Below are 18,189 nucleotides of genomic sequence, written 5' to 3'. Positions count from 1 at the left end.
ATTGCACTACTCGAAGGCGTACAGAGGCCAGATGAGTAAGGAGTTTTCAGACACTGTGAAATCATTCTTGTGGTCCTTCTGCCCTAATGTATTCGCTTGGTTTTTTTCCTAAGCTTTACAGTAGAGAATAAGATTATCATGTTTGTGTTGCCTGATTATATAATTAGTTAAATTTGATATGATGTTCAATAAATAGAAAAGTTATTCAAGGGGTATGTTCTAGAAAAAGTAAAACCCAGCTCTTTGTTTAATATTTCCAGCATTTCCTCAAGTTGTAGGTACTTCTAAATAATGATTTTTCATCTTTAAACAGAAATATGCTTTTAATGTAACTATCTAGCACTAAAGACTATTTTGAATTTAGCTTTTTTACTAACATTTGCAACTGATGAAATTGCATGTGTATAATGATTGGAAAAAAGTGAATTTAAACCTTGCTTCAGTAGATTACAAATAATAATTGTTATTGTTATTTTTTTAAACTTCTTCTCTCATCTTTGATTGAGGAGAACTTCTTCCATCAAAAACTGAAGGTATGGTTCAGTCCAAAGGTATTTAGAAGGGCTCTGAATAATGCGAATTGAAAAGGTTCCTCAAAGTGAACATACATATATGGTCCATCAAAACTTGTATTTGAACTGTTTTCTCCTGTGTGCATTTTATGTGTTAACAGAGCATTCCTTTTTGTTATTTGTTAATTTGTTAGTAGTGGGTAACGCATAGAGTTGATGTTGACTTGGATTCAAGGAACCAGTAATGATACTAAAAGTTCAAATGCTGGCTGCCAAAAAGCGTCACTCCACGATGTCTTTGAGGAAGTCCAGAGACTTGAGATAACATTTTAACATTGGAGGTTTGGAGGTTTTTGAATGATTATTTAATTAGAACTAAGTCTAACAATCAGACTATCGAAATACAGGAATAAAGGGAAGAACAGTGGGAGATTTAGTGAATGTACTTAATAAGTATTTTGCTTTAAAGATATACCATTCTCCATAAAGATATACCATTCCTATAAACTCCTGTTTAGGTTTTGTTTGGTTTTTCTTTTAAGCAGTTATAAAATGGCTCAGAAAGGCTCTGAAACTGAGGAGACACATCTCAAGAAATCTAACTGAAGCAAAGGATTTTGCATTCAACATGAAGAGTAGCATATGTCTTTCAGGAACAGGAATAACGAGACATTTAATAGCTTTTTAATGCATGTTAGTGTTTTAAATTTGAGACACATATGGTACATTCCTAATGGAATTTCCATTCTCTTATGGTTTTCTGTTGCTAACAAAGTCTTGAAAATTGAGTGGATTTGTTAAAATGCTATTATTGCTTTTTAATTATCATAAATAAAAGTTGTTCTTTTTGGGTTTTTTTCCCTCTCAGGAAAAAATTTGGTAAATTGCTATTCAAATAGTACAATAAAAACTTTAAGTCCAATGGATTCCTTTTCATAACCAACCATGTTTCATAGTCTGTTAGCCACACCTTGGCTTTATATTTTGAGTATATTCCTTCTATATCCACCATATCTTGCAAAAGAATTATCTTGGAATAATTTTTGAAAATTTAATAACAATACAGTTTGTGACCCAAAACACAGAGAAGGGAACATTTTAGGGTCAGGGATACATGCAGATTGTGTTTTGTATGTGCACATACCTGTTGCTTTGTCATTGTTGAATATGCCATTATTTTGTCAATGTTACGCACACCAAGTGTTACAATAGTGTTTCTCTTCTATGGTTAAGTGGTTAAAAAATGGAATGGATTTTTCCTGCAGTCTCTTGGAAAATCAACTTCAGAATCAGAAATAAATTTTGAATTAGTATGGTTCATAAATAAAGAAAAGTGGTAACAGCTTCTCAGCTCTTGCATTCAGAATTAATGGTTTGGAACAATATGAATGAAAAAAGATAATGAATGGTGAACCATATTCTGATGATCTTACAGTGTGTATTTTGCAGGTTGGTTTTTTTGGGGTTTTTTTAATAAGACTGATTCAGTTATATTAGCAATACATAAGGTCATGTAGTCTTGCATGAATATGAGACTTTGGGGGGGAAGTGTCCATAAATATTCTTAATTTCTTTCTGTCTTCTGCATCTTCTTTCTCTCACTGGGTGTGCAGACTAATGTGATGGAAGATTAAATGTTGTTTATGAACAGTAGAAAGTAGCTGAAATTAGTTTGAAGTCATCAATTGAATTTTTTTTCCTGTGTGCTTTCCAGTGAAGCTGTTGGAGGAATGAATCATTGTAATTGCAGACTGTTAGAACAAGGAAAGACTTAATATCCTTGTACCTGTTTGTGTTGATGTTTTATTGCTGAGTGGAATTTCTGACTATTATGTATTTTGAAATTAGATTCAATATTTGTGTAGCAGTTTGAGGAAATTAATATAAGCATTAATTGACAGTAACCATGTCAGGTCCCATTATGGATAAGAATTTAACCTTAAATACTTACGTTTCCATAAAAGGAAATCTATCTTGGTACAGATAGAGCATATAATGTGATTAGCATATATTGGTGATGGTTTTTTTGAATAATCTGTTTGGGCAAGTACTTTTAGGCTGAATCTGCAACCTTCTGTACAATATCAATTAGGATATCTGTTGAAAGACGTACTTTGTAAATAACTACATTTTAAAATACAGTACATGCATTGACAAGCACTGAAACTTTTAGAATACATTTTTCTTGATCTGTTTGTGTCTGTGTACTCCTCTCTGCTCAGCTTTTTAGATCCTTTCCTACTCCATTGTTTTGTATGTTGTAAGTGATGCACAGTAGTGTTTTAGGTTGGTTGTTAGGTGCACTGTCTTCTCACATGAGATATTAAATGGAGTAAGAGCTCTACTGTGCTATTGTGTACGTGCATTGTGATTTCATAGCTCTCAGTGACTAAAATGACTGTCTGAAAATGCATAGTTAACTTCCAGTTCATACATCTGATTGAAGAGAGCCGGCAGTCAGAAAGGTGACGGATAGGAAATCACTTTCAACTTTGTGGTTTCACTTCTGTTCCTTGCATTTCAGCTGTGCTTGGGGTGTTGGTGTGGGACCCAAGCAGCCCCCAGCAGCTGAACTGTGCAGGGTGGAGGGCCCTGACCCATCTCTTTTGCTGCTAGAAGCCAGGTGGTTCTCCCCAAGTTATCCTTTCAATGGCATGATGTAGTTTATCTCTTGCCCAAGGCGCAGTTGTTTACACAGGTCACCTTTTTGTTGGTTGCAACTTGTAGAGGAACAATTTCATGAGACTTGCTGCTAGAAATGAGCTATGTACAGGCCACATACAGATCAACCGTACCAAGGCCCTTATTAAAAGAAGAGATGAATACAACCATCCTTGAACACTGAGTTCTTTCAGAATGCTGATGCTGATTTAATTGGTTTGTTATTGTAATTTGCCTTTTCATATCTTGGAGTATGAGTACTTGGGTGGGTATTTTTATGTTCGTCTTTGGGAATTTTACGCAGAGAATCCCATATTGTGTCTCCAGTATTGTATCTACAGTAGTAGAAATAGTTCTGTGTCTTTGTGTCTTTCTTCCCTCAGTTGTTTCTCTAGTTTTTTGGAGGGTTAGGTTTCTTTTCCCCCTGAGTTTCTCTCTCATTTTAGGTAAATTTTAAATTAGCTGCTGTTAATTCAAAGTACATTCTAGCCTAGCTATTGTAAATTTATTCATAAATACTTAAAAAACTACTTAGTGTAAGTACTAATTCAATGCAGAAACTTACTTTTTCAAAATGGCCACTTGTTTCTTTGTGAAAAACATAGCAAGCTTGGCCTGTGTAACTCTTTCATATAAAACCATCTTGCATAGAAGCAAAATACTAGTTTGTAATTCCTTATAAAGGGATTGTTTTGTATTTGTGTCCATGCCTAACTTTTTCTGTTTCTTTTTTTTTTCTCTGCTTTTATTTTAAAAGGTATTTCTCAAGAGTGATCGGGTTGCAAGAATGGTCCACAGTGGAGGATGTTCTGCGAGTGACTTTAGAGATGTTTTTAAGAAAAACATAGAAAAGAGAGTCCGAAGTTTGCCGGAAATCGATGGATTAAGCAAAGAGACAGTGTTAAGTTCTTGGCTAGCCAAATACGATGCCATATACAGGGGAGAAGAGGACTTTTGCAAACAGCCAAATAGAATGGCCTTAAGTGCTGTATCAGAGCTGATTCTGAGCAAGGAACAGCTTTATGAAATGTTTCAACAGATTCTAGGGATCAAAAAATTGGAACACCAGTTGATTTATAATGCCTGTCAAGTAAGTATTGGTGTCATTCAGTTCTGTTGTGTCCAGAATATCTCCCCCTTGCCAACAGATCAAGTGCTTCCTCCCTGCGTGTAGAATCCTTCAATTTTAGGTACAGCTTCACAGTCCAAGGAGATGAGACTGCTGGGAAAGGAATCTCTCTGTGGTTTGGTCACTGCTGAGCACTTGGAAAAAGGATATGCCAGAGTATATGATACTTATGCTACAGGATCTCCTGACACCTTTATAGTGTGACAGCTCCAGTGATTTGGGTGATTCTGAGGAATGTTCTATGGTTTATACACCTGCATACCTTCATATAAATTACATATGCACATACATACATTTCTGAGCATGTGTATACACCTTTAAAAGAAATTTTATGCCATAAATAGATGACAGGAGATTCAGGATGCTGTTGGCCATCCAGTGTCTAGAAGGTTCACATGTTAGAACTAAATGAGCTCCATTTCAAGCATTCTCTATCAAGCTAATTTGCACATTTTTACTTTGTTGTTTTGTTGGATAAGTGATGTTCCCCGTAAATTACTGAGGCCAAGACAGTCTATTCAACAGTCATATTTAGATTTATATGTATAATCTCTCACTAATCAGTACTGTAATTGGTATGTAAATATATTTTATTAGCCAGTCTTCACAATGATGCAAGTGTAAATTAGCAGTTACTTAGGAGGAAAAACCTGAAGAAAATTAAGCTATTTTTGCAAATCTTACAACCACCCAACATGGATGTAGCATTTAAACTGAGCTCACACAGCTTTCTGCACTGTCTATAAAATGGTGAATCAGATTACAACCAAGCTGTTTTCCATATATTATGCTGAAGGTTGGCTTGTACTTATGGGCCATCTTAATACAGGAACAAACGAGGAATCTTGGGCTTTGTTGCCTACTTCATTTATGGATTAGTGTGGTATGAAATCATGTAACTGTTCTATGATTGAAACATCTGTGGTGTTTAACACTTCTCAGGGTCACAGATCCAACTTTCATAATGAGAAAGTGTAATATTCTATTCTGCATCAAATTTTTCCTATATGCCCCCTCTTTTTCATTTTGCCTGTTAATTCACATACATGTAAATCATGAAGCTAACCTCTGGAATATGCAGGTTGGTAACAAGATAAAGAAGCACTGAAATCTGTGGTAATAATTCTGCTTATTTGTGGGAGGGGCTTATATACAAGAGAACACAGAGGCATGGGATGGTTCAGTTTGGATAAGACCTCATTCAGTCCAGCCTCCTGCTCAAAGCAGGGTCAACTGTGAGGACAGATTAGGTTACTGAGGGCTTTATCAGGCAGGTCTCAAAAGTTCTATGAATGGAGACAGACTGTGCAAACTTTCTGGGCAACTTGTTCCAATACCTGAAAACATGAAAAATTCACAATCTTTTCCCCAGAAGTGGATAACCTGTTACGTGTAGTAGAAAGTCTGCATGGATTTCTCTCTCCTCTGTTGCCTGACAATTGCTAAATCTTGCTTTGTATGTCACTGTGAGTGGTCAAAATTTGCTGTTAGTCTGCATTGGGCTAGAGGAATACAAAAAAGTGTGACTGTAGAGCTTTGAACGATTAAACAAAGAAAATTGTTCCCTTAGTATAGACATGGTTCTGATGATACAGTCCACTAGGTTGTTCTGTCTGTATACTTGAAGGCTTCTTTATTTTGGTTCTTAATTGTAGAAATGTTGATGAGGCCATAACTTATGGAGAGATTGAAACATCCCAGTGGCTCATTTTTGTCTTCTAACATAGTAAAACTGTGAGCATGGAACTATTTTCTTTTCTTCTTTTTTAATTGAAAATTAAACAGAAAATAATCTCATTGTAGGTAAAAAGGGAGAAAGACTGACCACTCTAACAGGTGCAAAGATGCCTCAATGGGATTAAGAGAAGGTTCTTCTTTTGATTTTCCTGCTTTTGAGCATTGAAGGTTGTAAAATCTCCCCCACAGGTCTCTGAAGGACACAGTGTTTACCCTGGGTTCATAAAAGTATTGGAGGATGGGAAGAGAGATTTCCTTCTTTGGGAGCATATACATGAGCACCTGGGTATTTTAAGCTGGAAAGAATGGAGAGGGAAAGGCTTCAAGGATATACCCTTTTTCGGGGTTCTAGCTTTCTGAGGATTTTAGTTTTCTGAGGCAAGGCTGAGGTTACTTTGCTAAAGCAGAAACTTTCATTATGTACTCCAAGAGTTGCCACCAAACACACTTTTCATATCCTGTTCCTGTGGTCCAGTCAAGTACATAATAAACCAAAGGTATGAAGAGAAGTTTGTTGCAGAGAAAAAAACACCAGTCATACCCAGCCTTCCCAGGAAGTGCAGTGCAGACAGCAACAAGTCTCTCTGATAATGCAGTGTCTTTTCTCCTTCGGCAAAATCCCTTACTTCTCATTATAATTTTAATAAATATTTTAGTTTAGACTGTATCTTATTTCTTTCTATTGACAGCGTATTCATAGAAGATGAGAGGAAGATAGACTCGGTCAGAACCAGTAGTATTCATTCTGCCCTAGAAGCCTCTGTCCGTGTTTGTATGAAAATGTTCACTTTAATTTCCCTTTGCTGCTGCTGTTTAGAATACTAGAGACTTGCAGATAATGATAATCAATAGTGTCTGGGAGAAGCAAGATAAGTCCAAGTCCAAACAGATGTTAAAATTGTATTTTTGATAGAGGTTTTGATTACTTTGGCTTCTAGCCTGTGCTTCTAGCAGAGAATCAGATGTATGAAATTCTATATATTTTGCTGAGAAACAGCTGCCCTTGTCAGCAAATCTGTAGTTAGAATTTGTGCAGAAAACTCTTTTTCTTTCCCCTTTTTCTTTGTATCTTTTAGCCCGTTGCAAATAGGATACAGAAAAATGTCTTACAATGTTGATAAGAGTAAATTATCCTGCACCTACAGGCCTGCTAAGCAGACAAGGGTGCTGTGTATAACAGTGGGAAATATTGTCTGCCAGCCTCATCCTTCTGACTTTCTCTGCATTTGGAAACTTTTTATTGAGATTTCAGCAGCCTCTGTTCCCCAGCCTGTTCTAAATGGAGCGTTCTCTTCAGCTTTTATGCCATTGGTATCTCACAGCAGCCCATCAGACAATTTTCTTAGAGTGGGGCTTCTTGTGGGTCCACACTAGTTGCCAGTCTCCATCCTTTGTTTGATAACAGTGTTCATTCAACCAGCAGAATAACTTAATGAAAAATAAAGTGATAGTAATAGACCAACTCTCTGATGCTATCAAACATAGTCCACATAGCTATGAGAATTTTTTGCATCTTTCTTTGAAGAATAACTTTTTGTCACAATCTTTTAACATCCACTAAATGCCTGAGCTTGTCCTTAGGCAGTGAACATTAACAGGATGTTCTCATTAGGATGTTGAAGACTTCTTCTATGATCAATTTAGAGAAAGGCCAGTGACTGCTGCCAACCACCCACATCTCTTTGTGATTAAAAGGTTCAATTTTGTAAGTGAATCACTTTCACCTGATTTTTTATTTACATTGTGCTGCCTTGAGCTGTATTTTATGATAAAGGAATGATTGCCAGTTATCTGGGACTTAATGAGCTCCTTGACTTGCATTTGAGATGCCTAGCCAAACTGTTGTTACAATTTCTTTGATTAACAGACATCAAACATGATATAATCTTTTTTTTCTCTTCTCTCTTTTTTTTTTAGTTATTCACTGATGTAGAGGATAACTTTGCAGAAAGTCAAAATGAAAGTCAAACTGATGTGTGGTCATACACTATTATTACACCACTTCATCAGTAGCAGAATTTCTGTACCAGGTAAATCATAACTCCACACAAGAGTTTATTTTATTTTGAAAGTACCTTTATAAGGCTGACTCTTTTGGCCAATGTAAACCCCTTTCTTGGGTGGCAGGAGAAGAGAACAATACTGATTTTCATAATGAAAAAAGTTTTGCAAGTCATATTCTCTTTTTTGACAAGTAAGAAATAATTTTAAATATGATGTAACATTTTTTAAGAAGAATTATTTACTAAGTCTTCTAGTGTTGACTTTTTGGGAATCAACCACAAACTAATTCTTTTGAAAATATCTTTATATGGTACTTTGCTTCAGGATGTAATTCCCTGTTTAAAATCCTTGTGTTTTATCTAGTTCACATCCTTTATTATCTTTAGCTTTTGCAAGATGTAACTCTTTGTAGAAGCATCTAATATTAAGAACAATGGATTGTATTTTATCTTCTGTAATAATTTTTTTTTTATTTTTAATTCTGAGAATAGTTTCTGTGAAGAATTTCTCCTGAACTGAAGTCTGCTTATGGTGCTCAATACAATTGGAGTCTTTCACCCAGGACTTTACTGAAGTCCAGTTAATTGTGCAGTTTTGGAAAAAAGTCAAATTAAGGGCAATTTAATTTGCAACAAGACCTTCATGACTTTTGTGGTTTTAGTTCTGATACTTTCCTTGGTAAAATAATGAAAAGTAGTGCAATTATTTCACAGATCACAGACTTACCATACTTCTGGATATTTTCCTTAGAAACTTTCATACTCTGTAAAAGTTATAGGGACAAATGTGAGTTTATGAAGCACAAAGAATAATAACTTCTTTGTACAGAAGGTTTCAGTGTAGTGTTGATAATCTTTTTCTTGAGTAATTAAACAAGTACTAAGATTTCCTTTTAGTATATAGACCAAAACTTAAGCAGATTCATTAATTAAGTTGAAGCATGGCGCAGGAAGAAAAATGATTTGGTCTCTATATTCAAGAACATGTACTTCTATGCTGTATGTATATCTGAGTCTTTTTTAGTCACAAGAAAAGATACTTACTCCTTGAGATGTTATAATGGGACCAGGGCTTCAGTTAAGCCAGTATATTTCCAATGGTCACCAATGACTGTCATTACTTATTTCACAAAAAAAATTATACCTTATACAACAAAATAACCTGTGAAAAATGTTGGTAAGGTCCATTGTTGTGTTTTAAAGGTAGCGTCAGGTTTTAGCTAAGACATCCACTGATGTACCTGGCTCGAGATATTCCCATTGCCTTTTTTTTTAGATAAAAATGAAAAAAAAACAACCAAAAAAACAAAAACCAAACCCTTGTGCTGATCACATGCTTTATACAGGAGATCTGCTACTTTCAGGCCTTACTTGCTAAGATTTTACTGCTAGATGGCAGATGACGCACACCCCCAGTGCAGGGGAGGTTTTTACTCTCTAGATAAAAGCCAGTTTTGCAGACACTGCAGGCAGGGCAGGAGTGAGGGGAGAAGCTGTCTGGGCTCTCAGTGGGCAGAAAGGACTGCAGTGGTATGGGAAATCTCTGGGGAGAAGAAAAGCAATGATTTTGTAGGACTATGGGAGACTGTAGAGTTATAGTCAGTATTCAGGTGCTGACTGTGTTTTTATATGATAAATGTGAGTCTAGAAAGTTTCTGCACATTGTCATGGGGCAATAATGATGTCCTTCCTTACAGACAGGTTAGTCCTTTAAAATTGTTCTATGTCTGTCATCCTGAAAAGTGTTTCATGCCTTTTATAGCAGAAACATTCAAATGTCCACAGTTCAGGCTTGTTCATACATCTACTTTTGGTTTCTAGTACCTGGGAATACCTGAATATATCTTCTTCCATGCCCTCCTCCCTCAAAAAAAATCTGCTTTCTGATTGATTTTACCCTGTTCTTCAAGGGGACAAAAGATCTACCACTGCCTGTTCTTCAGAGAGAGCAGACTGATTCAAACCTAATATTTCAATGGAGAAATAAGTTGTCATTTCTTATAGGATTTGAGATGTTGTCTCTTTTTTAGGAGATATCACTCTTGATTACAGGCACATAGGAGTTTAATATGAAGTTATTTCAATGGTTATCTTGTTATTTCAATGATTATCTTTTTTTTTTTCCTGAGGTGCTTCATTGGTCTTTTACCTCCATTCGAGAGGTTTAAGTAGGTCGTGCTCAAGACAAAAGTTTCAGTGCTTTGGGAAATAGTGCTGCAACCTTACAAATATTCCCCCTAAGATTACTTCTGTAATGAGATTGTGAGATATCCAGAGCTAAGATGAACAGTGTTTGTCAAGCCAGTTTGGATTTTCAGCTTAATAACATGAGTTCTGATGAAAAAGAAGGTCTTGTAACTTGAAGTGCTTCAGTTCTGTTAGCATGCACTAATGGTATTTAAATAGCCTAGGGGGAGAGAGTTTTATCCTGTAAACAAATGTTTTTTATATAATGGCAGAGTGTACTTTGGAAAAAAGTCTCTGATTGCCCCAAAGGGTGTTGATTTGTTCTCATTTACTCAGATGATAGAAAAGTGATGGAAAGAATATTAAAACATCCTCAGAAAAGCAAGTTACCTTTTTACCATGTTTAAATATCTGACTCTAAACAATGTTTAAAAGCTTTGCAAGCTGTATAATGAAATACTTTGAAGTGGTTCTTTTATAGGTAAAGGAATACTGAGGAAATACCAGGGAGAAATGGTGTATTGGCAAAATTAATGCATTTTCAGTACTTGAGGTATTGCAGCATCCTTCTTATTTGGCTACTGGGTGAGGAAAATTGACTTTGACATCTACCTTTAAAAGGAAAACAAATGGGTCATCTGAAAACCATGAAAATATTCAAAGCTTTATTTGTTCAGTATAACTGTTAAGAGAAAACTGTGAAGAAAATTTACAGAATTACTCAGAATATCTGAAATTAGAAGGGACCCAAAAGTATCATCAAGTCCAGCTCTTAAGCTTATGGCCCATACAGGGATCAAACCCACAACCTCACTGTTGTTAGCACCATGCTCTAACCAACTGAGCTAATCTTACATGTGGATTTTTTTCTATCATAGATCTCTTTGTGCATTTGTGGCTTCTGATTTTGTGCTTTGTTTTGCAACTGTGTGAAAGAATTGGACATGTAGGGTCTTTAGTAGACTGTGAGATTATCAGCACTCATAGACTAGTGCATTTACTTGCATTGACTAAGTTAGCGTCCTCATAGGCTTATTCTCCTGTGGATCACCTTTCTTGTCAGAAGAGGTAAGCCAGGCCTGACTAGGAATCAGCAGAGAGAAGCTGAGAATTGCCCATCTCCCCTGCTCTGTCTTACACCTCCCCTGAGGATGGGAATCATAGACATTAGGATTTTGGCTGCAGATTGTTCTTTCAACCTGTTTTGTTTTCTGAGGCTGTCTTTGGCATTCAGCGAGTGCAGGAACAGCAGCAGAATGGCTGTTGTAGCACAAAGAAATAAGGAAGTTGTTTCAGGCTTTGTTAAAGGAGGTCCTTTTAAGCTTCATCTATTTTTTATCTTCTCTGTATTTCTTTCCCTAAATACTCTTTTGGAGCTTTAATGAAGTAATTAATGGTGTTTTGACATTCTTTTCAGTTCTAGATCCAAGGGAGTTAAGCTGCCTGAACACTCAAAGCCAAATATATCCGGCATTTAACTTTCACTTATATTATAAGCACCAGTGCATTTGACTCATCATGTTTAATATTACCAGCTGAAGATAAAATTTGTCTACTTTGTTATTAAGCAATAAAAGTAAAACTTTTCTGCCAAAGGCTGTTGTATTATTAAATTTTTTTAATTCCTTTTTTTTTAAGGAGAGATTCTGTGTCTTCAGGTAGATGAATACAAACCAAATAATTTTTACAGCCACATTTCCAGACTGATGATTAAGTTTATTAATGTGTCTTATTACTAGCTTATATGTGCATTTGAATGAATGCCTGTGAGCAAGCTGAATAAGTTAATGACTCTTAGCATGAATTTGTCATCTGTTCTTCTTAAGACATGGTAGTATTCTATATTTCCTCTTCATCAATTCAAAGTAAAGCAGTTTTGCTTATAACAATCACTTGTTCCTCTGCAGCATTTTTCATCCTGAGATGTCTTCAGCAGCCAGTGTGAGGCTGGTCCTGTGAACAAAGCCACAGGAAAAGAATGACCCTTTGTTTCTGTATCCCTCTTGCTCACTGGTACTGGGTTTCTTGTTCTAAAGCTTAGCTGCTTTTTCCCCCCATTTTTGAAATTTTTAAGGGAGAACCCTCTTAGCTCTTCCTTCATGAAAGGAAGTTTCTTTGCAGTTGGCTGCCAGGACAAGGTCCTTATGGGTTCCTGCACCCCAGTCGCTCCAGAGACAAAGATGCAGGTAAATGTGGAAATGAGCTATCTCTTTATGTCTCTCTCTCTCTCTCTCTATATATATATATGACAGATATATGTTTTGGCCATAAACTAAACCACAAGAATGGGACCCCTGGTGGCCTAGTGGTTAGCATGCAGGACTCTCACTGCTGCTACCCAGGTTCGAATCCCAGTCCCCCGGGCAGATGGAGCCCGTTAGCCCTGTGAGGCCATCCATCTATGAGAAGGTCACTCTGAACAAACCTACGTCCTGAGGACCTCACTGCCATTGTCCAAGCTTGCTTGGCCCCGGCAGATGAACCTTAGGATTAAAGGGTGGGCTCAGTTCAGCGCATGCTGTGTCTCACCTAAAAAATCCATTGTGCAGGCTGGAAAGGTAAAAGACCTTTCCCAAAATCTTTGTTCGCGAAGACTGGCCATTATTAAACCACAAGAAGTTCCGCCTCGATGTGAAGAAGACCACTTTCATATTGAGGATGGCAGAGCCTTGGAATAGGCTGTCCAGGGAGGTTCCACCTGGACGCTCTAGGTTTAATATAACACTGCCTTGGCAGGGGTGTTGGACAACAAGATCTCCAGAAGTCCCTTCCAAGCCTAACTACTCTGTGATTCTGTGATATTTTAAATATTAATATCAACCATAATAGAGGATAGACTGTCCCATGCCAGAGTAATTATTTATGTAAAATGGCTGAGAAATCTGCAGCTCTCTTTGAATAAGCTATAATTTGTGTGTATTTTTTTTCATCCTCTGGGCAGGTATTTTTGTGGCTGTCCTAAAAATGAGAGAACTCTCAAGTCACCTTTTCAGCGGTCTCCTCTGCTGAGGCTGCCCTAATCTCTAGGATCTAATCTCTCAATCTCTAAGCTTCCAGGCTGTCTACCCCAGATACCCTCTCACCCTAAGAGAGGATTGATTTTCAATAGAATAATCCCATCATGCAGGGAGATGCTCCCTGGCCTTTCATTTATTCCCATACTTTAAATTACGAGCCTCGAAAATAGTTGCTCAGATTCAGTCTGGTGTCAGTGCTGAGGCTGTCTGTGATTAGGTGTTCATCATTTCAGACTTCTTAAGTGTTTACAAGGAAGTGCCTGTTTCTCTCTCTCTAGGTCTTCTACAGGTAGGTAGATTATTTTCATTTTAGTTTTCTGCTACAGGCATGAAAAATTCTCAGGCCAATGGAAATAACCTTTTTTTTGGTCAGTAACAGGCATAGAGATAAGAAAGAATAATTTGCACCCTCTGAAAGTTTACAGCCTGCTAAGAAAAAGTAAAAGGAGAGTAAGAATAGGATTCCTCTGTACTTTGTATTCTCTATGGGAATCTGTTTCTTGAGATAGCGGATAAATAAATTGACTTCCAGACATTTTAGTATAAACAGGAAAAATCTGATATAAAATTGAGGCTACATATTTAGTAGAAATGTTGACTTCTAGCTGATGTTGAAAGGAACCATTGTATGGTAATCACTCTGGGGCTATGGTAGGAGAAATATCCCTTTGCAAATGAAGTAAGGGAAGAGTCACTCCCTCTGTCACCTCTGAATAAACTGTTTTCCTAACTGACCATGCACTGCCAACCTTTTTTAATGTTGGAACACTAGGACTGCCCATAAATGATGGAAAATAGCACTGAGCCATGCCTGAGAGAGCCTCCAAAGGTTTACACAATTTCTGGAGAAGCTTTGTTTTATTCCAAGGAGCTCTATAAATCATGTTCCAGTCAATCTGGCACAGTCCTCCCCATACTGTGTCTTTTCTCAGGAGACTGAAGACAGAAGGATCTTACCTGAAACACCTATCCCTCCTTGTCTGAACAGTATTCCAGTTTTACCATACCAGAGCAACTATTTTGTTTTACAGGTGGATAACAGACTTTCTGTAACTAGTTTTCACACCTGTTTAATGTTGGGAGTTTCCATGTTTCTGGAAGGATAGAAGCTGGAAGCTTGTAACTTCTAGCAACAGGAGAATGGATCCGTGCCTCTCTGCAGTTGTTCTTGTGGGAAGAGTGCATGTTGGACACTTCAGATCATGGGAGTGAGACCAGGGAAAAGATGAAGTGAAAAGTGTTGTCTGTTGACTCCACCCTGTCTAGGACAAAAGCACACATCTGGCCAGACCTTTATACTTGCTTCTAGCCTGTGATGTGTGACCTCTGCACTGTGTTCTACCTGGATCTGTGATGTTGCAGAGAGATTCCTGAGGCCCTTCTAACCTTCCACCTACTGCCCCTTGATGCTTGTAACTGCATCAGTGACATGACCTTGAGGAGATCCAAGGTGACTGTAAGACTCTGACAACAAAGATGACCCAGAGTGGCACATCCAACTTGACAAGAAAGCACAGACATGTTTGTGGACAGGATTGATAACCTAACATGAAGGATTTTAAACTGGGTTATTAGATTGAAGAGCCATAAACTGTTTTCTTTTGGACCTTACTCCATAGATTAGAACCTTTATAGATAAGGAAGTCAGATTTTCACAGTACAACACAAATCTATAGATGAAGCTTGCCTTCTTATACATTAACCTCTGGATTAAATCTATTTTTCAGTCCTTACTGAACTATTTAGGGGTTTTATATTTGTGGATAGGTATCTACACAGCGTTAATATCACTGACTTCTGGAAACAGGTGGCAATACAGAGCATTCTCCAGCTGATGCAATAGAATTGAACAGAAAGGGAGAATATGAGATTCCATTTCTGTTATCTTCTAGCTTCTCCACTTTCATATTTAGAAAAAGCTGTCAATCTGAATTCTGTCTAGTTAAGTCAGCCACATATAATTATTTGGAAAAAATATTGACATGGCATTCAAGGTGCTTTTGCTCATTAACATTTATTCCCCTAATTGCATGTATTACCTTTGGTTTCAACACTCCAAAGACAATCTTAACACTGATTAATAAGGCAAGAAAACATTATGCATAATAATTTTTGAGAATGAGGAGGGTAAGTAAAAGGAGAGGGGATTTCCCTCTGAAGCAAAGATAACTTTAGGAAAATAGAAAACACTGTGAGCCCCTTTAGGATATTATTATGCACATACCAACAAGGTTTTCAAGCTAATTTTTTGGTTGTCTTCACTGTGGTAATCTTTGTGCAGGTGGTGGGAGAGGAGGAGGGTGGAAGACTTTTTCTAAGGAGGATGAGGACATGAGTCATAACTCATTTCAGGCCCATCACTTCCTGCTTAGGGTGGGTGTGGGAGGGTATTCCCTAGGCAGAATTTGAAACCACCTTGTACTGAAGGTGACAGCCAGTATCTATTTCAGCAGGGTCTGGGGGAAGGTGAGAGAGAGAATAAGAACACCCATTTCTTTGATCATCATACTCACCAGAGATTACCAGTGCAGTTGGGACTTCCACAGTATTCATGGTAGGCGTATAGATAACTGCTTAAGTGTTTTAAATAACTCTGGAGGCTTCTCTGTCTCTTCATTGATTACCTAGGGACCTTACCTTTCTGACTTAAAAGATACTTTATTTGGATGGTTCAATAGGTACTATGAATAGCTCTGAAGCTTTTTGCCCTGCCTAGCTGTAGGAAGAACATCCATACAAATAGCAAGACAAAGGCTTGAGTAAAAAAAAAAAAAAAAAGTAAAGGTTAAACTGTTTTGTGTGTGGGTATTCATAATTTTGTGATGGCAAAGTTGGGATGGAAGGCATTTTCATATTAGCAACAACTGAAGAGTTTGACCTCTGCAGTGTGGAAGACAGTGCTATGATGAGTGTCTTGACAGTATCCCTGAACTCCAGTAAGCAGATGTGAAAACCAAGATACAGTTAGACAAAATATGTTTACAGGATGACATACTACAGATCTTAATTTTTCTATTTCTGGTAATAAAAATTGATGCTTTGCATCCATGTCCTGGATTGATCTGTGGAACATATTCTTAAAATTTATAGTGATTAAATCTGTAAATAGTAAGAGCCTGCAATTATTCTCCTTCCTTCTGTCTCAACACAATGTGCTTTCCTTGGTTTTCATCCTGTCCAGCAGAGGTGGGCAAACACTGTAGTTTCAACAAGTAAGAAGGGCAGACTTGGGTTTTGTCAATTGGTCTGTGCAGTCATTGCAAATGCCAAGAGAACAAGAGGCAGAAAATTCCATTGTTTGCACTGACACTTCTGACCTTTCTAACGTCTTTTTCTCCTCTATAATCCACTACTGATCCACTCATTTGAATCCTAATGTGATTCTAATCACATCCTATTCTACAGTTTAATGGTAATACTTGTTATTTAAAAACAGTGCTAAACATCCAGTGGTCTGACTCCTCATCAGCCCATGACACTTTTTTCTGAATGACAAATTCTGTTGTAAATTTCCAAGTTGAGATATTGGTATTTTTATGGTGCAGTCTTTTTATTTTCGAAGGAGGTTTTGGGGAAAACTTTATTTTGTCTTCCTTTTGATTGGTTCCTAGAGAGTTTAAGTGTTGTTTCTGTCTGTTTCGCTCTGTTTAGAAGTGTTGCATGTTTATTCAGCGTATATATATATCCTGGAGAAGGCAGTGTAAGGGGAAATTTCTAAATTATATGAATGACAATATGAAACTGTTATGGCTACCCTAATGTTGCTTGAGTTGCAGGGAACTCCAGGAGGACCTCACAAAACTGCATGGGTGAAAGTGTGACAGGTGTGATGTAATGTAGCTCTAATGTAGCTAAATGTAAGGTGATACATCAGAGGAGAAATAAACCAGTGCATGTCCACAGGATGCTGAACTGAGCATGGGCAGTTACAACTCAGACAGACACTTGGAGTTCCCTGTGGTGAAATAATTAGTTCTGTGTACAACAGTAGCATTGTTCTGCTGCTGTATATAACCTTCTTATGCCCATACATTGAGTATTATGTGCAACTTTGGTCTCCCTCTCTGAGGAATGTAGGGGAGGTCAGTGAGGGCTAGAGGGTGACATTAAAAACCATGGAACAGTGCCCTTTTGCAGAGAGACTAAAAGGGCTGGAGCTCTTCAGTCTGGACATGAGAAGGTTGATGGGAAGGAGTATGGTCGAGGTTTACAAAGTTATGAAGGTAGGTCCAAAGTGAATGTGTACCTTCATTCAATAAATGCCACAGCACTAGAAACCTGTGACACTCAGGGAAGTTTCTGTGATACTGAAAATGGACGCAATGCTTCTGTATATGGCTTTTGGAGAACTTCTAGAACCATTTGTCATGGGTAGTGATGAGGGCAGACAGCTACAGGAGATTCAAAAGGGTTTGGACATATTCCTGGAGAACAGGTCCATAATTTGGTATTAATAGGACTTGGCCCAGGTATACCTTCTAACATCCCACACACTTCCTCGGGCTCCACAACTATCATTAGAGATGTTCACTTTGGAGAACAGCCAGGCCTCAGGATTTTACCCAAATAACCTCCTCTGCTGTCACTGTCACACCCACAGTTCTGGTCTGTATGGACTTTTCGTCTGATCTAACAGGGTGTTTCTAATGTCTGTTGCCTGCAAGGTATAATCCAGAGAGACAAAAGGAAGGTATTTCCTTTAAAATTTGAGGGATGAAATAGTAATTATGTATTATTAGTGTATTTTATTACTTGAAGAATAGCAATAAAAAAATGAAAAAAATAAGAGGTAGTTTGTAAAGTGAGAAATTTAGAATAAAGTATGATTTATAGTGTGGGGGTTTTTAATTCTTATAAGCTGATTTATAAGAAGTGGAATGGCTTCTCTAAACTAGATGTTCTCTTAGTTCCCTAGTTTCAGTTTCTTTCAAGTGTTTGCAAAG

General features: G+C 37.4%; 1 protein-coding gene across 22 annotated transcripts in view; it reads left to right on the top strand.

The window, feature by feature from the left end:
- The window catches only part of CADPS2 (calcium dependent secretion activator 2), a 294,545-nt gene that overhangs the window by 93,827 nt on the left and 182,529 nt on the right, over positions 1 to 18,189 (top strand). For all 22 annotated transcript variants that reach the window (XM_027679163.1, XM_027679152.1, XM_027679160.1 and 19 more), the window contains exon 3: positions 3,931 to 4,263. In XM_027679163.1, coding sequence (XP_027534964.1) covers positions 3,931 to 4,263 — 333 coding nt within the window. The remainder of the gene's footprint in view (positions 1 to 3,930; positions 4,264 to 18,189) is intronic.

This window comes from Neopelma chrysocephalum, unplaced genomic scaffold, assembly GCF_003984885.1.
Source record: "Neopelma chrysocephalum unplaced genomic scaffold, ASM398488v2 Primary Assembly neopelma1_45, whole genome shotgun sequence".
In the NCBI taxonomy this organism is placed as follows: Eukaryota; Metazoa; Chordata; class Aves; order Passeriformes; family Pipridae; genus Neopelma; species Neopelma chrysocephalum.
This window is presented reverse-complemented; position numbering and strand designations above follow the sequence as displayed.